This window comes from Triturus cristatus, chromosome 4_1 (assembly GCF_964204655.1).
Source record: "Triturus cristatus chromosome 4_1, aTriCri1.1, whole genome shotgun sequence".
Lineage (NCBI taxonomy): Eukaryota > Metazoa > Chordata > Amphibia > Caudata > Salamandridae > Triturus > Triturus cristatus.
The window spans coordinates 781,670,941-781,687,703 of record NC_140585.1 but is presented as its reverse complement, the minus strand read 5'-3'; the positions used below and the strand labels follow the sequence as shown (position 1 = coordinate 781,687,703).

Genomic DNA, 16,763 nt, shown 5'->3' with positions numbered 1-16,763 from the left:
TTTGTCTCTACTATGCAGTAGGGTTTATGCTGAGAAAATTCAACTTCAACCATGTAAAAATGGCAACTTGCTGCTATTTTTGTTGCAGCAGCAGCTACTGGTATTGGAGCCGGAATGATCCTCTTGAACGCGGGGAAGACAACTGAAACTTACTCGTTTATTTTGACCAAGATAGGATTTGCCCTCATTTAGTCAAATGGTACAACATCTTGTACAAGGCACCACTGGCACAAGCAATTGGCATTGGGTAAAGCTCCATACAGTTGTTGATATGCTGTGTCACTAGGTAGGATGTGCCCATTATCTACCCTCCTATTTGTTCTATATTTGGAACCATTTCTGTGTCACTTAGAGAAACAAGATATTTAAAACCACCTGTGGGTTTAAATAGCAGTGAGAGGAAAACAGCTGTGTATGCTTTCAACCCTTACTCTAAACAGAATAGAGGCGGAGGTACTGGATTTTGGGTACCTAGGCTAAACACATAAGACTCGCAAATGTGAAATTGAAATGTAAAGTCTGTTTATTTGGCTGTATATATAGCTCCCAGGGCAGAAACTATGCTCTACCCAAATTACGAACCACTGTTGCAAGAGCTTATTGCTATCATCCACAAATAGAACCGGCCCCCCCAACTGAGCTGCCAGGGTGCTCTAATCTTTTCAGCTGACTAAATTCCTATACTTTGTTTTTAGTTTTTGCATTGAAATATGCCTCATTTGGATATGTTGGTTTTTTTTCAACAAATGTATTCTAGTATTAATAGGTTTATATGGGCCTATAAGCAGCCATACTGGGTCATACCCCAAATTTTAAATATCACTTTTGAGCTTTTTATGTGATAGGATTGTAAAAGCTGTAGGTACTTCGGATCGAGAAGAGTCACTGTGAAAATGATATCGAGATCAACTCCATATGAGGAATTTAGATTTTCTCTGAACCATCCTATTACAAAAGAGTTACATTTAAAATTCTAGAAGTACTCATTCACACGTGTTATACTTGGGTGAAGTATGCTAGTATACCAAAATACACAGTATTCATTTTACTTTGATATTTAGGGATTCAGAACATGCACCTTTGTGTAAACCCTCTTTGAAACAGATGGAACATTTTTAGGTCAAGCCTAGCGGCAGCGCGCATGTACTGCTCACTCTGCAAGGCATACTGTATTAGGGTATGCACTAGAAGTCCCGCCCACTCTCCATCCATATTTATAATTGGCTTGTGCCATTGTCCTTCGCGAACGCTGCCTTTCAATTCATTAGAAGGCTTGTTAGTCCCTCCTTGGTACCGCCTTGTCTCCTTTAGTTTACCACCCATAAGCACTGGACCTTTTACTGGTGTTGTTACATGCTCTGCTGTAGAAGTTGGTGAGCACTATTTTCCTTAATGCACTTCCCCTATTCCACACAGTACATGGCAGCACACCTACAACAACATTTATTTAAATTACTACACGATCCGCTTTAACTATAGCGGCCGCACTTATTCACTTGTTTAATTTATGGCGCGGTCCGCTTTCAGTTTAGCGGCCGCACTTATTCCATTAAATATTTTACAGGGGGCCGCTTTCATATTAGTGGCTGTGCTTATTTATTTGATTAATTAATAGCGGGGGCCTTAATTAATGTGGTATTTTTTGTGTGAAAGTGCACCATAGGCGCTTTCACTTTATTACTGTCTGTGCCCTGTTGTTTAGACGTTGTTCACTGTAACCTGAATACCGTGAGCAGCGTCCAAATAAATAGGTGTGGCCAACATTAAAGTGCTCTCGCATTTGAGAAAGTTTGAGCTGATGGCAATAAAAATAACAATGCCTTTTATATATGTGTTTGGTTTAAAACACATAAATAAAAGGCATTGTCATTTACAATGCCAATCGCTTAAACGCTCACAAAAGCGAGACTTATTGCATTAAAAATGCTTGTTACTTTGGGGTCGCCATGCTGGGCAGGGAATTTAGATAAACAGCATTAAAAAACGTGTGTGTGCACCTAATCACAGGCTGATTTTTTACTGTGTGTAGTTTCAGAGATTGTCTGGTATTTACTGGCAGCCCCCCCAGCCCCCGGGGGATCCACCCTGGTGATGCCCAAACAGTCTCCCTGGAGCTGATCTCAGAGCTTTGGCCCTCAAAAAAGCAACGGGGAGTGTTTACAGCGCGCACCTCACACAATGGATGTGTGATTAACCAGGCGCTTCACTGTCGGAGCGCATCAGAATACTCTCCAAATTCCAAGCATGCCATTAAAACCGAACAGTCCCCCCCCCCCACCCCCCACTCCAGAATTGATAACAGTCGAAGACAAGAGAGTGTGGGGTGAACAAATTAGAACGCAGCAAGTAAAAACTCCACCTACCACGGGTTCTATCAAAGACCTCTCTCTTTACACCCCGCCTGCCCACATCTCCGCATTATTTCCTTACCAGCCATGGCAAAAAACGACCAAATCCATCCACAACATTAAAATGTCACACCTTGACCTACCCCGGAACCCCCAGCTCCACCCAGCACAGCCCTCACTTCTGCCACAAATGCCAGTCTTGTACTTGGAATACTCTCATCCCGCCACCAAATGCAAATATTTTATATTTTTATGGAGGGGGTCTTTATATAGCACCTGGATCGTGCAGAGGGCACGTTGACGTTTTAAACCGTAGGGGGGATTCTGAGCCACAGAGTGTAGTTTCCCAAAGCAAGGACGGCGGTTAGGGGCGCTAAACAGGAATGTAATCACATTTATGGAATTACAACAGGTGCTGAGGTGGAGGGTAAGAGATGGAGGACAAGAGGTAGGGAGGTGGAGGGGGAGAGGTCGGGAGGTGGATGTGGAAGATGATGGAACAAGAAGAAAGAGAGCACACTGCCATCGGCAGATCTCCCATTGCATTCTGGTAGATGCAGCTCATAGTGTTTCTAATGACTCACAAGTAGAAGAATGCTGGCCACCAGTGTTGGAACAGTCAGTGCTTGCGTTTCTGGACAGGTGTTTGTGTTGTTCACAGTGTTTTGTGTTACAAGTAGCATGGTTGAATGTTAGACTCCTCCGGGGTGGGGTTCATTTTGTTTTCTTGCCATTAGGTGGACATGCTTGCTTTCTTTTGGAGCTCTTGACTGTCCCTTTTATCATCTGTGGTTGGCACAGCATCGTTGGCGCTCGTTACTGTCCCTTTTACCATCTGTGTTTGGTACAGCATCATTAGCACTCTCGACTGTCCCTTTTACCGTCTGTGGTTGTTAGTGCATAATTGGTGCTCTCAACTGTCCCTTTTACTTTCTGCGATTGGTACAGCATAATTGGGGCTCTTTACTAACCCTTTTACCATCTGTGGATGCTACAGCATAACTAGGACTCACAACTGTCCCTTTTACCATCTGTGGATGCTAGACTCCTCCGGTTTGGGGGTCATGTGGTTGACTTGCCATGGGTTGCGCATGCATGCATTCATTGGCGCTCGCGCCTGTCCCTTTTACCGTCTGTGGTTGGTGCAGCATCATTGGGGCTCTTGACTGTCCCTTTTACCATCTGTGGTTGGCAGAGCATAGTTGGTGCTCACAACTGTCCCTTTAACCCTCTGTGGTCCATACTGCATCATTGGTGCTCTCGAATGACCTTTTTAGGACTCGCCTCTGCGAGATCGATTGTCGTTGTATTTCTGTCGGGTTTCCTTTGGAAGTGGGGTGGAAGCTCCACCCATGCTTTTGATTGGCGCGTGTCATAAACGCCCGCTTTTCATTGCAAGTGAGGCTCGTTTGTTTCCTCCCTGTCTCCCTCTTGCCTCGCCCACCCAGACTGGAGATTTTGCACGGCGTTACATGCTTTCATGTATATATTGCTTCTGTATTATTATCCACATATACTTTCAGTGACAATAGCAGCAAAGCTGCATTTAAGGTACGTCTCCTTTCCAGCTCGCCCACCCGGACTGGATATTTGGCTCGCGCACGGCTGCCAGTAGCTAGTCATCAACATGTCTGTATGTACACCATGACGTCAGACTCCCTGGAAGACGGACAAGCTTTCTGAGTGTACAATGTAAGTATTTTTAAGAAGGTTGAGGTGACAAACTCCGCTCAACTTTTTCAAAGCCTTATTTTTTGAAAGCTAAAAGCAGGCAGAAGACGAAATCCTGAAAGGCTCTTAATGGACTGTGGGGAATTCCTGTGAAATACGTGTAAAATGCCAGGCTCGCTGCATATCCAGTGATGCGGCTTGGCACGAGTGCAGGCATTCCTAGCAGACTGGGTCAGCAGAATGAAGGAGAAGACACGACAGGGGGAGAAATCTGGACGCAGCGAGATGATTCAGAGACTACAGATGCCGTAAGTGCGATTTTAGAAACCAGCGTCAAACTTTTTTACCGCAAAACCACCATCGCAACTGGCACAAAAGTAGCACCCTGTTGTCGCGCTCTTCAGAGAATCTTATATTTTCGGAAGCTGGAGTGAGAGGAGCTGCACAGGCGGATTACAATACTTAATAATAAAAGTAAATGCTCTGTTCCAAGCTCCGTTCGAAGATGGCGGCTGCGGTGCTTGCTTAGGTTTGGTGACTTACGGCGGTCAGAGCGCATCTGCTACTGGTGTACGGAGCCCACTTTTATATTTTAAAAAACAGCAGTCCTGTTCCAATTTCTGCTGCTGCGCTCGTTTTTCCTATAGGGCAGGTTTACCCTCTTTGCCGTTTGCCAGCCCCATGCCACTTCAGTGCTTCCCACGTGTCCAACCCCTTTCACTTACCACCTCTGTGGCTCGCTGTGTCTGGGCTGTGGCCTCCACAGTGCTGAGGAGGCGGTAGCCTGGGCTGCACATCAAGTAAACTCCTTCCCTGTTTTCCGGCGCAGCCTCTGAGCGTGCAAAAAGAGGCCCTCAGAGGAAGCAAGAGCGGCGAACTCAGGTGAGGGGTCCTTGGCATAGGGATGTGGGAAAGGGGCTTTGTTACCTCGACACGCCCAGCCAGCTGATGCAGTACGTAGTTGGGGTGCTTCTGCCAGATACGCAGTCTCCGTTGTGTCTCGCTCTTCTACACATTTTTCCTCTTCTCTACGTTCTCAAGTCCCTCTATTTTCTCTTGGTTTCTCCCTCTCTCTCCTAATTGCATCTCTCTCCAATGGATGTCTGTTCTCTTTCCTTCAGCCATTCCATTTTTTCTCAGCAAAGTGGCTCACTGATTAAGCTAAGGTTACTACCCCATGTGGGGCACTGAAGCTCTAAATAGGTAGCACACTGCACCGGTTGGAACTCCTTATTTGGTACTGCCGAAAAAGAGCCAAGCAGTAACACCTCATAACTGTCCCCCTCAATTCTGAGTGACGCCACCCCTCCCTGCCCCAGTTAACCCACTACAAGAAATTGTCTACCTCCCTGCAAAACCCGCAGGGGCTAGTCCCTGGATCCACTCTTTAACTGGAAAACACGAATTACAGGACTCAAGCCATATTAACAGTTTAACTGTTCATGCAATCCAAGCATGGATGAGACAAAAGACAGAGCGTGTGCATTTATATATGCATGTGCATGCATGTCTAAGTATGCACATATGCGTAGGTATTTAGGAATGCCTGTGTGTGTATGCTTGTATATATGTGCATGCGTGTCAGTGTGTAAATATATCTCCTCTTGGTAATGCTGTGTATGGATGTGCATGCTTCCTTATGTGCATATCTATGTGCGCGTGTGTGTCTATGTTTATATGTGCTCGTACCTGCATGCGTATGTGTGCATGACTATTTGTATGTATGCTTATATGGTTGCATCTATCTGTGTATGCAGCTGCAGGTGGCTGTTTCCAAATGTGTGCCTGTCTATGTTTGTATCTGTGCTTGCACGTTTATGTGTGTCTATCTGTGCATCTAAGTTTATTTCGAAGGTTTTTTCTAATGCACATAAAAGGCCCAGAGGGTTGTTAAGAGTGCTTTCCTAAAAACAATAACTGTGACAACAACTACTGGCTGCGGAAAATATTAACCTCAATAGTACCACTTTAATACTTAGGTTCAACAATCACCAACTGTACAGTGACATATTAAACTTTGGAGAGAACATGCCAGTGTCCAGCACCATGTGTCATGCTTTATTTTTTGCCTTTGTTTAAGCTGCGATGTATTTGTTGATGTACTCCATGATTATCCAGTAGGTTGTAGATTGTGTCTTATTTATAAAATATATAGTCCTCTTTAAAAACATGGGGCGTCAGGAGAATATAATTCCATTGGTGTTACTTTTTCCCCCAACCAGTATATTACTCTTGTCTCCCCTCCCTTATAACATATTTCCAATTTTCAGGTTCTCCAGCGCAATTACTTCATACGAATAACAATAGCGCTGTGCAAATATCATTCCACTACATACAAAAAACAAAAGTAAAAAACATTGCCATTTTTAACACCAAGAGCTCTAGCTTTCATAAATGCGAGACATATTGCATTGCAAATGCTGGTTACCGTCTGTGGTTGGTACAGCATCATTTGCGCTTGCCACTGTCCTTTTTAGGTGGAGCCTGGGCAGTGCATGTAGTGCTGCAAGGCATGCAGTATTGGAGTATGGCTTTGAAGCCCCGCCCATTGTCCACCCATATTTTTAATTGGCTTGTGTCATTGTCCTGACAGGGCTTGTCTAAATAAAGGGCACGCGGCCTCCATAAATGTGAAAGTGCCGCATGGGCGCTAGTTAAACAAGTATTTGCAATGCAATAGGTCTTGCATTTGCGAGAGTTTAAGATATTGCATTTCCAATAGCTTAAACTCTCGTTAATGCGAGACCTATTGCATTGCAAATGCTTGTTTTAGATATACGACTCTGCACTCTTTTAATGAGCGTGAATAAATGAAAAGACTGCCAACGTCTGGCTTTTTAAAATGTATTCAGCTCAGGAATTTCCTGGCAACAACGGAGGAAAAGAAGGATCAAAAACATATACATGTTCCTTGCTGCACAATGCAAATATAAAGTCTGGTAAACTGCATGAAATTATTACTGGTGAAGATCTAGAACTTAGGTTAGTAGGAGGCCAGTAATTAACATGGCCAATATGTAATCACATTTTAAATGTATTAACAATGATATCAATATGGCTGTAGATTGAACTCTAGTGGTTTTGGTGCAATGTGGATATTGTATACCCTGCCACTTTCCCTTCTATATCACATCACCAACACTTCCTAGTTCTCTTTTCGAGCATGCTGATTCTCATCTACGTTTTGGGACACTTCAAAAGTATAAAACATTTGATGCTTTCTACAGAGCTGTGATTTGCGTTTGCACAGAGGTTTGTATGTGGAGGTAGGGAGGGAGGTGTGATAATGAACTTGTGTTATGTATAACACGATCCACTGTAAACTACTTAAAACTAAATGTTTGAGAAACTGTAGTATTAAATTGGAAACAAAATAATGATCTGTAGTGATGGGAATCATTCGATTGTGTTCAGTTTTGTAAAACACTGGGCCCAGAAACATTATCTCACACAAGAATTGCATATTAAATTGTTACAGATAGAAAGTATATATCATAACCTGAAAAATAATAAAGTTGAAACTTTGGTAAATTAATTATGCATCAAATTTGAATAACATTACCTGCTAGGATCTCGGAGTTACGTGCAGCTATTGTCTTTATCTTTATTATTCCAGATTCTGCAGCCTATAAAAAAGATCAATACATTGAACTGAAAGAAAGTGTATAATGAAGCACAAAAGTGCACACATACACGGCAATGGCAACATACTGTAACATCGATTAGAATGTATGGCATACTTCTATATGCATGTTTTCCATTCGTCCAACTAAGACAGTTTTGGCACATAAAAGCTTATGAATTTTTTTTTTAAATATAGGGTAACCTAGATGAAAACGCAATATACCATTAGGGGGAGCGCAATTATTGTAACATAATATAGGTTTACACACAGAATTATTTATTATTCTCAAAAACAATGTATACATGTTAAAATCTTATACTAAAATATATATCTATTCTCCGAGAATGGATATATATTTTATAACACAAAAAACTGATTGAAGAAAGGAAGCCCAAATGTTTTGCAGCATTCTGCCACTGTCATAAGGATCCGAATGATCAAATAAACATACAAGAAAATAAAAAAGGTAAAATGCTAATCGTATTCTTAATGTTACTAAATTTGACCTTCAATAACATTATGGATTATCTGGTCAATGTTGTCTAACTACCTCACTAAGACTGGTTGTAACTTATTACACATAAAATAGGAATACTAATGATAGACAGTTCGTTTTAGATTGAATATATCAGAGGGAACTGAACAAGATGGACAGCCTTTCCTTAGCAACCCTACACAACATCTCCTAACAGCACAAAGCTGACTCATTCTTAAGACGTTATTTTTAGTATAAAATGTATCTATATAATATATCAAACCAACTAATGTTTCCAACTATGTCATAATTAAATCTCAATATACTAAAAAACGACAATATCTCACATATGAGACACCTGCTGCAGGTTATCCAAAGTTACCAGATAGCACTGTTAAGAGTGGACTTTTTCACAATTCCAAGATAATCCTTTGCACTAAAGCCTTTCCCTCTATTTATATAAAATAATCAATGGGAAAGTGATAAACACAATGGGCAAACCTAAAATTCATAACTCACATTGTGTAGAGAATCACTCACATTAGCACATATTGACTCTCAGTTTTCACTCGGTTTGCACATATCCCCCAGTTGGCACCTTACTTCTACCAATAAGACTGATCTATCTAAACAGCTTTAACATTTATATAGGGAGAGTGTTGACAGATTGCATTCCTGGTCTCTCAAAAAAAGAAATCTGAATGATATATCCAATAGAAAGCCCACCTTGAAATCTTCACAACTAGTCATATCCCATTTGCCATTTTTAGGTCTAGCCTAGCGAGCGCGCATGCACTGCTCTAGGACAGGGCTCTTGGAATCACTTCATATTTCCAAGAGCCTTCTCCGTGTGGGTGTGCCTCCTCCCACACATCCCAATGGCCTTTGCGTGTGGCTTTCAATAATTGAAAGCACGCAAATGGCCAAAGACGGGTGCATGTCCCGCCTTTCCTCAAAACTTTCACTTCCATGGCCTAAAGGGGTTCAGGAGCGCCCAGGGTGCCATCTGTTCCGGATCAGGTTTCCATCAACTTACATTTTCGCATACAAGATGGCAGCTGCATTCCTTACGGGACGCGCGTGCACCACTCGTTCACAATTATATTTCAAAACGGTTCAAGTTTTTGTCTTCAAGTGTGTTTGTTATATGGCCTTTAACATGCCGGTTATTAGGACTTCAGCGATACCGGCGGCTTTTGGAGGTTGCCATGCCTCTACAGCCCCGACCCCGTGTCTCGGATTTCAGTACTCCGTACGCCCATGGACTGAGAGACAGCAGGACAAGCAGACACCTACACGGATTGAGAATGGAGTCAAAGCAGGGAATCGCTGCATCTTGTTCCTTGCTCTCTGTGCTGACAGACATCCACCAGGTGCTTAGAAGCGCGCCATACAGCACTACAGAAACACACTCAGACATGGACATGCACAGAGCACAGCGTGTCTGGAGAGGTTTGCTTGTACAAGTACGGGCCTTGCTGCATAAGGTGTCAGCCTGAAAGAGTTATGTAAACTCGGAGACAATTCTGCTGCCCATAACAGTAGTAACCCTCTACAACTTGAGGGCTAACCCTGCTGTACTGGTGCGAGTTACTGAATCTTTCCAATCTGTTGGGTGTGGTTTAAAAAGCATAATGAAACCTGGGCCACCGGTTTGTTGTTAAGGTTATGGCCTGTGACTGTTGTAACTTGAAGCTTGAACCTTGACCCCAAGAGTGATACACCGTTGAGCAGGTCTGCTAAAATGGGTTTTCACCCTGATGCGAGTATAACTGTAAACGGAGGGCTCTGCCAGATCAGGTGTCTGTTGATCAGATCAGTGTACCGCAAGCGATAGCTCTGCTGTCCCAAGTGTGAGATCATCAGACCTGCATCAATGCACTCTCATATAGGGCTGTTGGCAACACATGGATCTTAAGAAAAACAGTGCCAAGATGCCACGACACTGGCCGGCACTGCCCTTTAAAGATGTGCAGCTGACCCAGGTCCATGCACGAAGTGCTAATCCAATCCGGGTTTATTTCCTTTACACTCTGGGACTTGTGGTCCTTTTTATATTGGATTCAACAAGACTACAAGTCCCAGAATAGAAAATAAAAAAAACCTGGCCTGGAGCAGCACATCACGCATGGATATGGGAAATGTGCACGGCTCCAGATGTCATCTGACAATGTGTGTAACCTGAGGGATAGCTCTTCTGCTGTCCTGTTTTTATGCAGAATGTTTGCCTGTTGTAAACCCGGCAGGGCTGGGTTAGCCTTTAACCCTTCCGCAAGAAGGGAAATAAGGGGACTACCAGCCCTGTCAGCAGCGAGCCCAGAGTTTAATATCTGTCTGGACTCCTGTCCCGAGGAACTCAGTCGTAATCCCAGGAGAACTGCAGCATTGCTCCACTTTCACTCTTGTGTAATGATCAACTAATCCAGTGTGGTAAAGCCAGGATTGAGTCACTAATCCTGCCAGGTCACAAAACTCGAGGTCTGTGTTTACACTGACAGCACCAGGCTTAAGTTACAAGGGGGCGGGGCACGCCATTCTTCGAGCCTTGAGGCTTGCCTCCATGCAGGGGACTCAACACTTTGCACCATGTAAACCTCTGGTGCAAATTCAAGCACATGCTGCATTCAAGCGGATGGACCTTTAGTTCGGGCCAAGTCTAACGGCAATCAATCATTTCACTAACGTTAAACACATTTCACTTCACAAACATGACAGAGCTCTGATTTGCAAATCATTAAGGTTTATTAAAGAATTACAAATTACAGTTACAAATTCATGTAATCAGAGTACTTGTGCATCAGTAGCCAATATATGAATGTGTTAGTCAATGTAATTCAGGAGGCATTCAAAATAATAAATGCAAAGACAAACTGTTGTAAAGTTGTCTCAAAATAAATCAAAGTACACTCGGTTCCCCAAGAAAGGGAAGCATCCCTTAGTAGTTACGCTATGGAAAGTCACAACGTCGGAGAGAAGGAGTCAGCAGGGAAAGCCTATAAAAGGCAGTAGCTATGAATCAGATAAAGATTCGACACGCAAATGGGAAAGGTAATCGCCCAAGAGTCCAATTCCTGTGGGTAAGAGAAAAGGACATTCCCTCTAAAGGGAGAACAAAAGTAATCTCCTTCCTAACTCTGCATTGCAAAAGTTTAATTAATCATCTTCTCCAACCAAGACACCCACACGTGATTCCCATGAAGAGAACCAATCAGGATAAAGTACGGAATACACAGTGGAGCCTCGGTCGCAGGACCTTCAGCAGGACATCTCCAGCAAGGTAATACACTTCAGCTAAGATGTTCTCATGCCTTGCTGCTCACTCATTTTATCACTCCCCAAGGGATATGCAAAGATGCTCATTCACATGAGGATTAAAGCAAAAGGTACATTCAGTCACTGTTGGCTGGCACAGGTTTGCTTTTGTAATGAGAAGAAGGAAAAATACATAGCAAGAAAGAAGGCAACTGCACATTCACCATTTAAAATTGAGGCCTACATTAGCTATGGTCAACAACGTGAATATCACAAAGTAAATACATTGTTTTTGTTGTTTATTTTGTGTAGCATACTATGGCCCTGTTACAAGTTGGGAGGTTCGGTGTGCGGCAGTGGGATACCTCCATGCCCAAATATATTAGTGGTCACACTTGGACTTCCTGGGTGCGGCAACACCAGACCTAATTTTACTGATGGAAAATTAAGACATAAAACAGCTCCTTCTTGAACAGCTCCTACGGCCCGCACACCTACTTACAACCTGCTGGGACCAGGTGGGAGATGGGTGCATGACTTTCCAAGGAAAAGGGAATACTGTGCGGTATTTTTCACTTGGAAAAACCAGGTCTGCATGTTTCGTCCCCGTTTCAATGCAAGGGACTTGTAATAGATGGATTCAGGTGCAGAAATGCTGGCCAGAATTGTTACTTCCAGCCACTAAGTGTCTCTGCACCCAAGTGATCGTAACTCATAATGTGGGCCAATATTGCAGTTAACCAACTCTGTCTCAATGGAAGCGCTTTTTCATTGGCTTGAGCCATTGTCCACGTAAACTGTGGCTGTTCATTGGTCAAAAGGCTTAGTAGTCTCTCCTTAGTACCGCCTTGTCTCATTTTGTAAGCTCCCATGGTGACATCCCGTTACATGTGTTGTTACTCAGTAAGCTTTAATTATAGCCTCTGAGCACTATTTTCTCAAATAGCAGCAGGCAGGACGTGCTCCCTCCTAATGCTTTAAAAAAAAAATATTATAGCACTGGAGCAGGCATTTGCAATGCAATAGGTCCCGCATTTGCATGCGTTTAAGCTATTGGCATTGTAAATGACAATGTCTTTTATTTATCTGTTTTAAAAACAACACATAAATAAAAGGCATTGTCATTTACAATGCTAATAGCTCAAACTCTTGCAAATGCTTGTTTTATATATGTTATGTTAATGGATACTTGGTATAGCACAACGACTTACCCTCAGAGGACCATTTCGGTGCTGAGGCAACAGATAGTAGAGAAGCAGCCATTAGAGAAGCCAGGTGTTAAGATGTTTTTTAACGCCTGAGAACTCAGTGCATGCCCTAATGAACAAGGGAAGCTTGTTCCAGTGGTACGGAGCAAGATACGAGAAGGCCGGTCCGCCATACTTATAAGTACAAATACACAGGGGACAAAGAAGAAGTTGACTTCTTGATCTAAGATTTCTTCTAGGAAGATAGGGAACCAGTCCTGTAGTTATTTGGGTCCTTTGCTTGACAGAGCTTTATGCTTCAGGCAAGGAGTTTGAATACAGCTCTTTTTCTTATATGGGAACCCAATAAAGGGCTTTGAGCAAAGGGGCTGAAGATGTGCCAGACAGCTTTTAGTTAATCAAACGAGCTGCAGTATTTTGTACCACCTGCATTTTAAACAGAAGAGATTCATTGGATGCTACAACAAATGTGTTTCCATAATCAAGAAGGCTGGTTATCAGATACTGGATAAGAGTCTTACGAGTGGTCAGCAGAAGCCAGTGAAAAATCTTCCCGAGAAGGCGCATTGTCCCGAAGGACATGTGGCAGGTGGATGTCACTTGGCCTTTCATAGATAACATGTTAGCTAACAGAATACCTAAGTTTTTTGCTGTGTTTCTGGGAGAAGGAACAGGACCAAGTGTGGCAGATCACCATTCTTCTGTCCAGTGGAGCTATGATTTGCCAAACAGTAGAATTTCTATTTTGTCCCTGTTTATCTGAAGACAGTTCAGGAACATCCACGAGGGGTGCAGCTCAGAGTTAGCCGAAGAGCCAGGTCTTGAGGTTCCTCCTGAAGGTGTATAGAGTGGGGGAGCATCTGATGTCGATTGGGAGCTCGTTCCAGAACTTTGCTGTGAAGTAGGAGAAGGCTCTTCCAACCACTCTGGCTCTACGGACGCGCCAGAGTTTCGGCTAGGGCAAGGTCAGCGGAGCAGAGGTTTCTATTGGGTATGTGGAAGGAGACTCTAGCTTTGAGGTATTGGGATCCGGTTTTGTGGATGGGATTTGTAGACGTGAGTGAGTAGTTTGAAGGTTGCTCTCTCAACGGGGAGCCAGTGGAGGTCTCGCAGGTGTTGGGTGATGTGTTCATATCGTGGGATGCAGAGGACAAGCCTTGCCGTGGTGTTCGGGGTGGTTTGGAGCTTGCGAAGCAGGGATTTATTGATTCCGGCGTAGAGGGCGTTTCCGTAGTCCAATCTGCTTGTTATGATGGCGTCGGTGACGATCTTACTGGATTTGGGGGGTATCCACTTGAAGGTCTTTCGAAGGATGCGGAGGGTGATGAAGCAGGTCGAGGCGACGGCGTTGATCTGTCGGGTCATGGTGAGGGAGGAGTCGAGTATGATGCTGAGGTTCTAGGCGTGGTCTGTGGGTCTATCGGCATTGCAGAGGGCGGTGGGTCACCAGGAGTTGTCCCATGCTGAGAGGGTGGGTCCAAGGACGAGGACTTCTGTCTTCTCCGAGTTGAGCTTCAGACAGCTGCTGCTCATCCAGGATGCGACGTCTCTGATTCCTTCCTGGAAGATCAGTCTGGTGGGGTCGGGTTCCTTCATGAGGGAGAAGATGAGCTGGGTGTTGTCGGCGTAGGATACTATGCTGAGTCCATGCAGGCTGACAATGGCGTCAAGGGGGGCCATGTAGATGTTGAAGAGCGTGGGGCTGAGCGATGGTCCTTGGGGGTACTCCGCAGTTGATCTCTGTAGGTTCGGAGAGGAAGGGAGGGAGTCTGATTCTTTGGGTTCTGCTGGTGAGAAAGGAGCGGATTCAGTCGAGGGCTGTTCCCTGTATCCCGGCGTCGTGGAATCTGTCAGTGAGAGTGCGGTGGGAAACGGTGTTGAAGGCTGCAGAGAGATCAAGTAGGATGAGGGCGGCGGTGTGGCCCTGGTCGAGGAGGGTGCTGATGTCGTCTGTGGCGGCGAGGAGGGCAGTCTCAGTGCCGTGGTTGCTGCGGAACCGGATTGGGAAGGGTCGAAGAAGGAGTTGATGAAGTTCGTTAGCTGGATGTTCATGACCTTCTCAGTGACTTTGGCCGTGAAGGGGAGGAGAGAGATGGGTCGGTAGTTCTTCAGGTCCATAGGGTCAGCCGAGAGCTTCTTGAGGAGGGGCTTGACTTCTGCATGTTTCCAGTCATCGGGGAAAGTGCGGGATTCGAAGGTAGCATTGATGGCGCGTCGTAGCTTGTGTGTTATGGCGGCAGTGACTCTGAGGAAGATGTGCAGGGGGCAGGTGTCCGTGGGGGTCCTGAGTGGACACTTTTCATGGTCGTGGCGGTGTCTTGGGTGGTGACCGGGGTACAAGCAGAGATAGTAGGCTGGCTGTTGTTCCTGGAGTAAGGAGAGGTTTCGGTGTCTGGTGTCTGTTAGTTGAAGTTGTCGTACAGGGACTTGATTTTCAGATGAAAGTAGGAGCAGAGTTTGTTGCAAAGGTCCTGGGAGGGTGTGACGTCCATATCTTCGCGGGGGGTTTGGTGAATTCCTGAATTAAGCTAAAGAGTTCCTTTGAGTTGCTTGAGTTGGGGAGGATTTTGTTCTGGATGAAGGTCCTCTTGGTGGATCTGATGAGTTAGTGGCATTCTGTCATGGCGTTCGTGTAGGTGGTCCTATCTTCCAAGGTTTTTAGCTGTTTTTCCATCTCTTCTCGAGACATCTGCAGGTGCATCTGGATTCTTGGAGGTCAGGGGCGAACCAGGTGGCTTTCCTAGGGCGATATCTGTCTGAGTTGCGGAGGAGGGCAAGCTTGTCTGCGCAGTTGGTGATCCATCTGTGTAGTTTGTTGGCAGCAGAGTTGACGTCGGTTGCGGCGAGAGGGAGATCGTGGTTGAGGGTGGAGTTGAGGTACTCCTCCGTGACCTTGCTCTACTTCCTTCGCTGGGGAGTGGTGTAGATTTGTAACCTGTGGTTCTCTCAAAAGAGAAGTGTACGCAATGGTGGTCCGTCCAGGGGGGTTGCGTGGTGTGGCCAAGTGGATGTTGTTACCTCCTGTAAAGATGAGGTCGAGGGTGTGTCCGGCCTTCTGGGTGGGGGTGGTGATGAGCTGTCTCAGTCCGATGTTGGCGAGGTTGTCCAGGAGGGCGTAGGAGTTGGGGTCGCTGATGTTGTTGAGGTGGAATTTGAAGTCTCCGAGCAGTATGTAGTCCATGGATGCGATGGCGTGGGGCACGATGAGGTCGGTGATGGTTGCGGTGAACACGGTTCGTGGTCCTTGAGGTCTGTAGGCGAGGGTGCCACAAAGGGTAGTTCTGGGGCTGGTATGGATCTGGAAATGGAGGTGTCCCGTGGGAGACAAGGAGTTGTTTGTGCAGGAGGTGGTGAGTCGGCGGGAGTTCTTGTGTGCGATGGCGAGTCCTTCTCCCTGGTGGTTGGAGCGGTCTTTCCTCTGGATCTTGTATCCGTCGGGGATGGCGGTAGCAATGTCGGGAGCGGAGTTGGAGTTGGTCCAGGTTTCCGTGAATAAGGACACTTCTGGCGAAAGGGTGTCGAAGAGGTCCCAGATTTCTACTGCTTGTCTGTGTAGGGAGCGCACGTTGAGGAGGATACACCCAAGGGCTTCAGGTGTGCTGGCGTGCGGCGGGAGAGCGTTGGCCATAGGGGTGTGGAGGTTTGTGAATGATTGTCAGCAGTGTCGGCAGGAGAACTGGCTGTGGGTGGTGTTAGGAGTGGATAGCTGGCAGTTGTTGTTCTATCCAGGGTTGAGTACATGGAGGGCAGCTGTGTCATGCGGTGGGTGGTCGGAGAGCCAGGGTCTCTGGCGCTGGTCGTGTTTGGGTCGCGGACGGGCGCAGTCGGGCTGGTCTTTGGCGCGCCAGCAGAGCAGCTTCACACTGGCCGTATTAAATAGGGAACGCAGCTGGGAGGCAGGAGCGGGAAATCGGCGGGGCCGAGGGGCAACAGAGGTGGAAAAAGGGCGGCAAAAACACAACTAGGCACAGTGAACAGAGAAAAAACTGAAAACTAGGCACAATCCCAAAAAGGCACAGTAACAGAAAATAGACAGAAAGAAAGAGGCACAGTAACAGGCAAAATAGACATAAGACAGAACAGAGAAGGCAGCCGAGCAGACCAGCAGAAGAGCAAGGCTCTCCCACTGGACCACCAGGGATGAGGCTCGGGCAGGAGCCTGTGGGTGGAGGAGGGCCTCAAAC

At 45.5% G+C, this 16,763-nt stretch overlaps 1 protein-coding gene across 2 annotated transcripts in view; it reads right to left on the bottom strand.

Annotated features, from left to right (window-relative positions):
* The window catches only part of MON2 (MON2 regulator of endosome-to-Golgi trafficking), a 1,036,128-nt gene that overhangs the window by 894,934 nt on the left and 124,431 nt on the right, over positions 1–16,763 (bottom strand). For both annotated transcript variants that reach the window (XM_085653355.1, XM_085653354.1), the window contains exon 2: positions 7,582–7,645. In XM_085653355.1, coding sequence (XP_085509481.1) covers positions 7,582–7,645 — 64 coding nt within the window. The remainder of the gene's footprint in view (positions 1–7,581; positions 7,646–16,763) is intronic.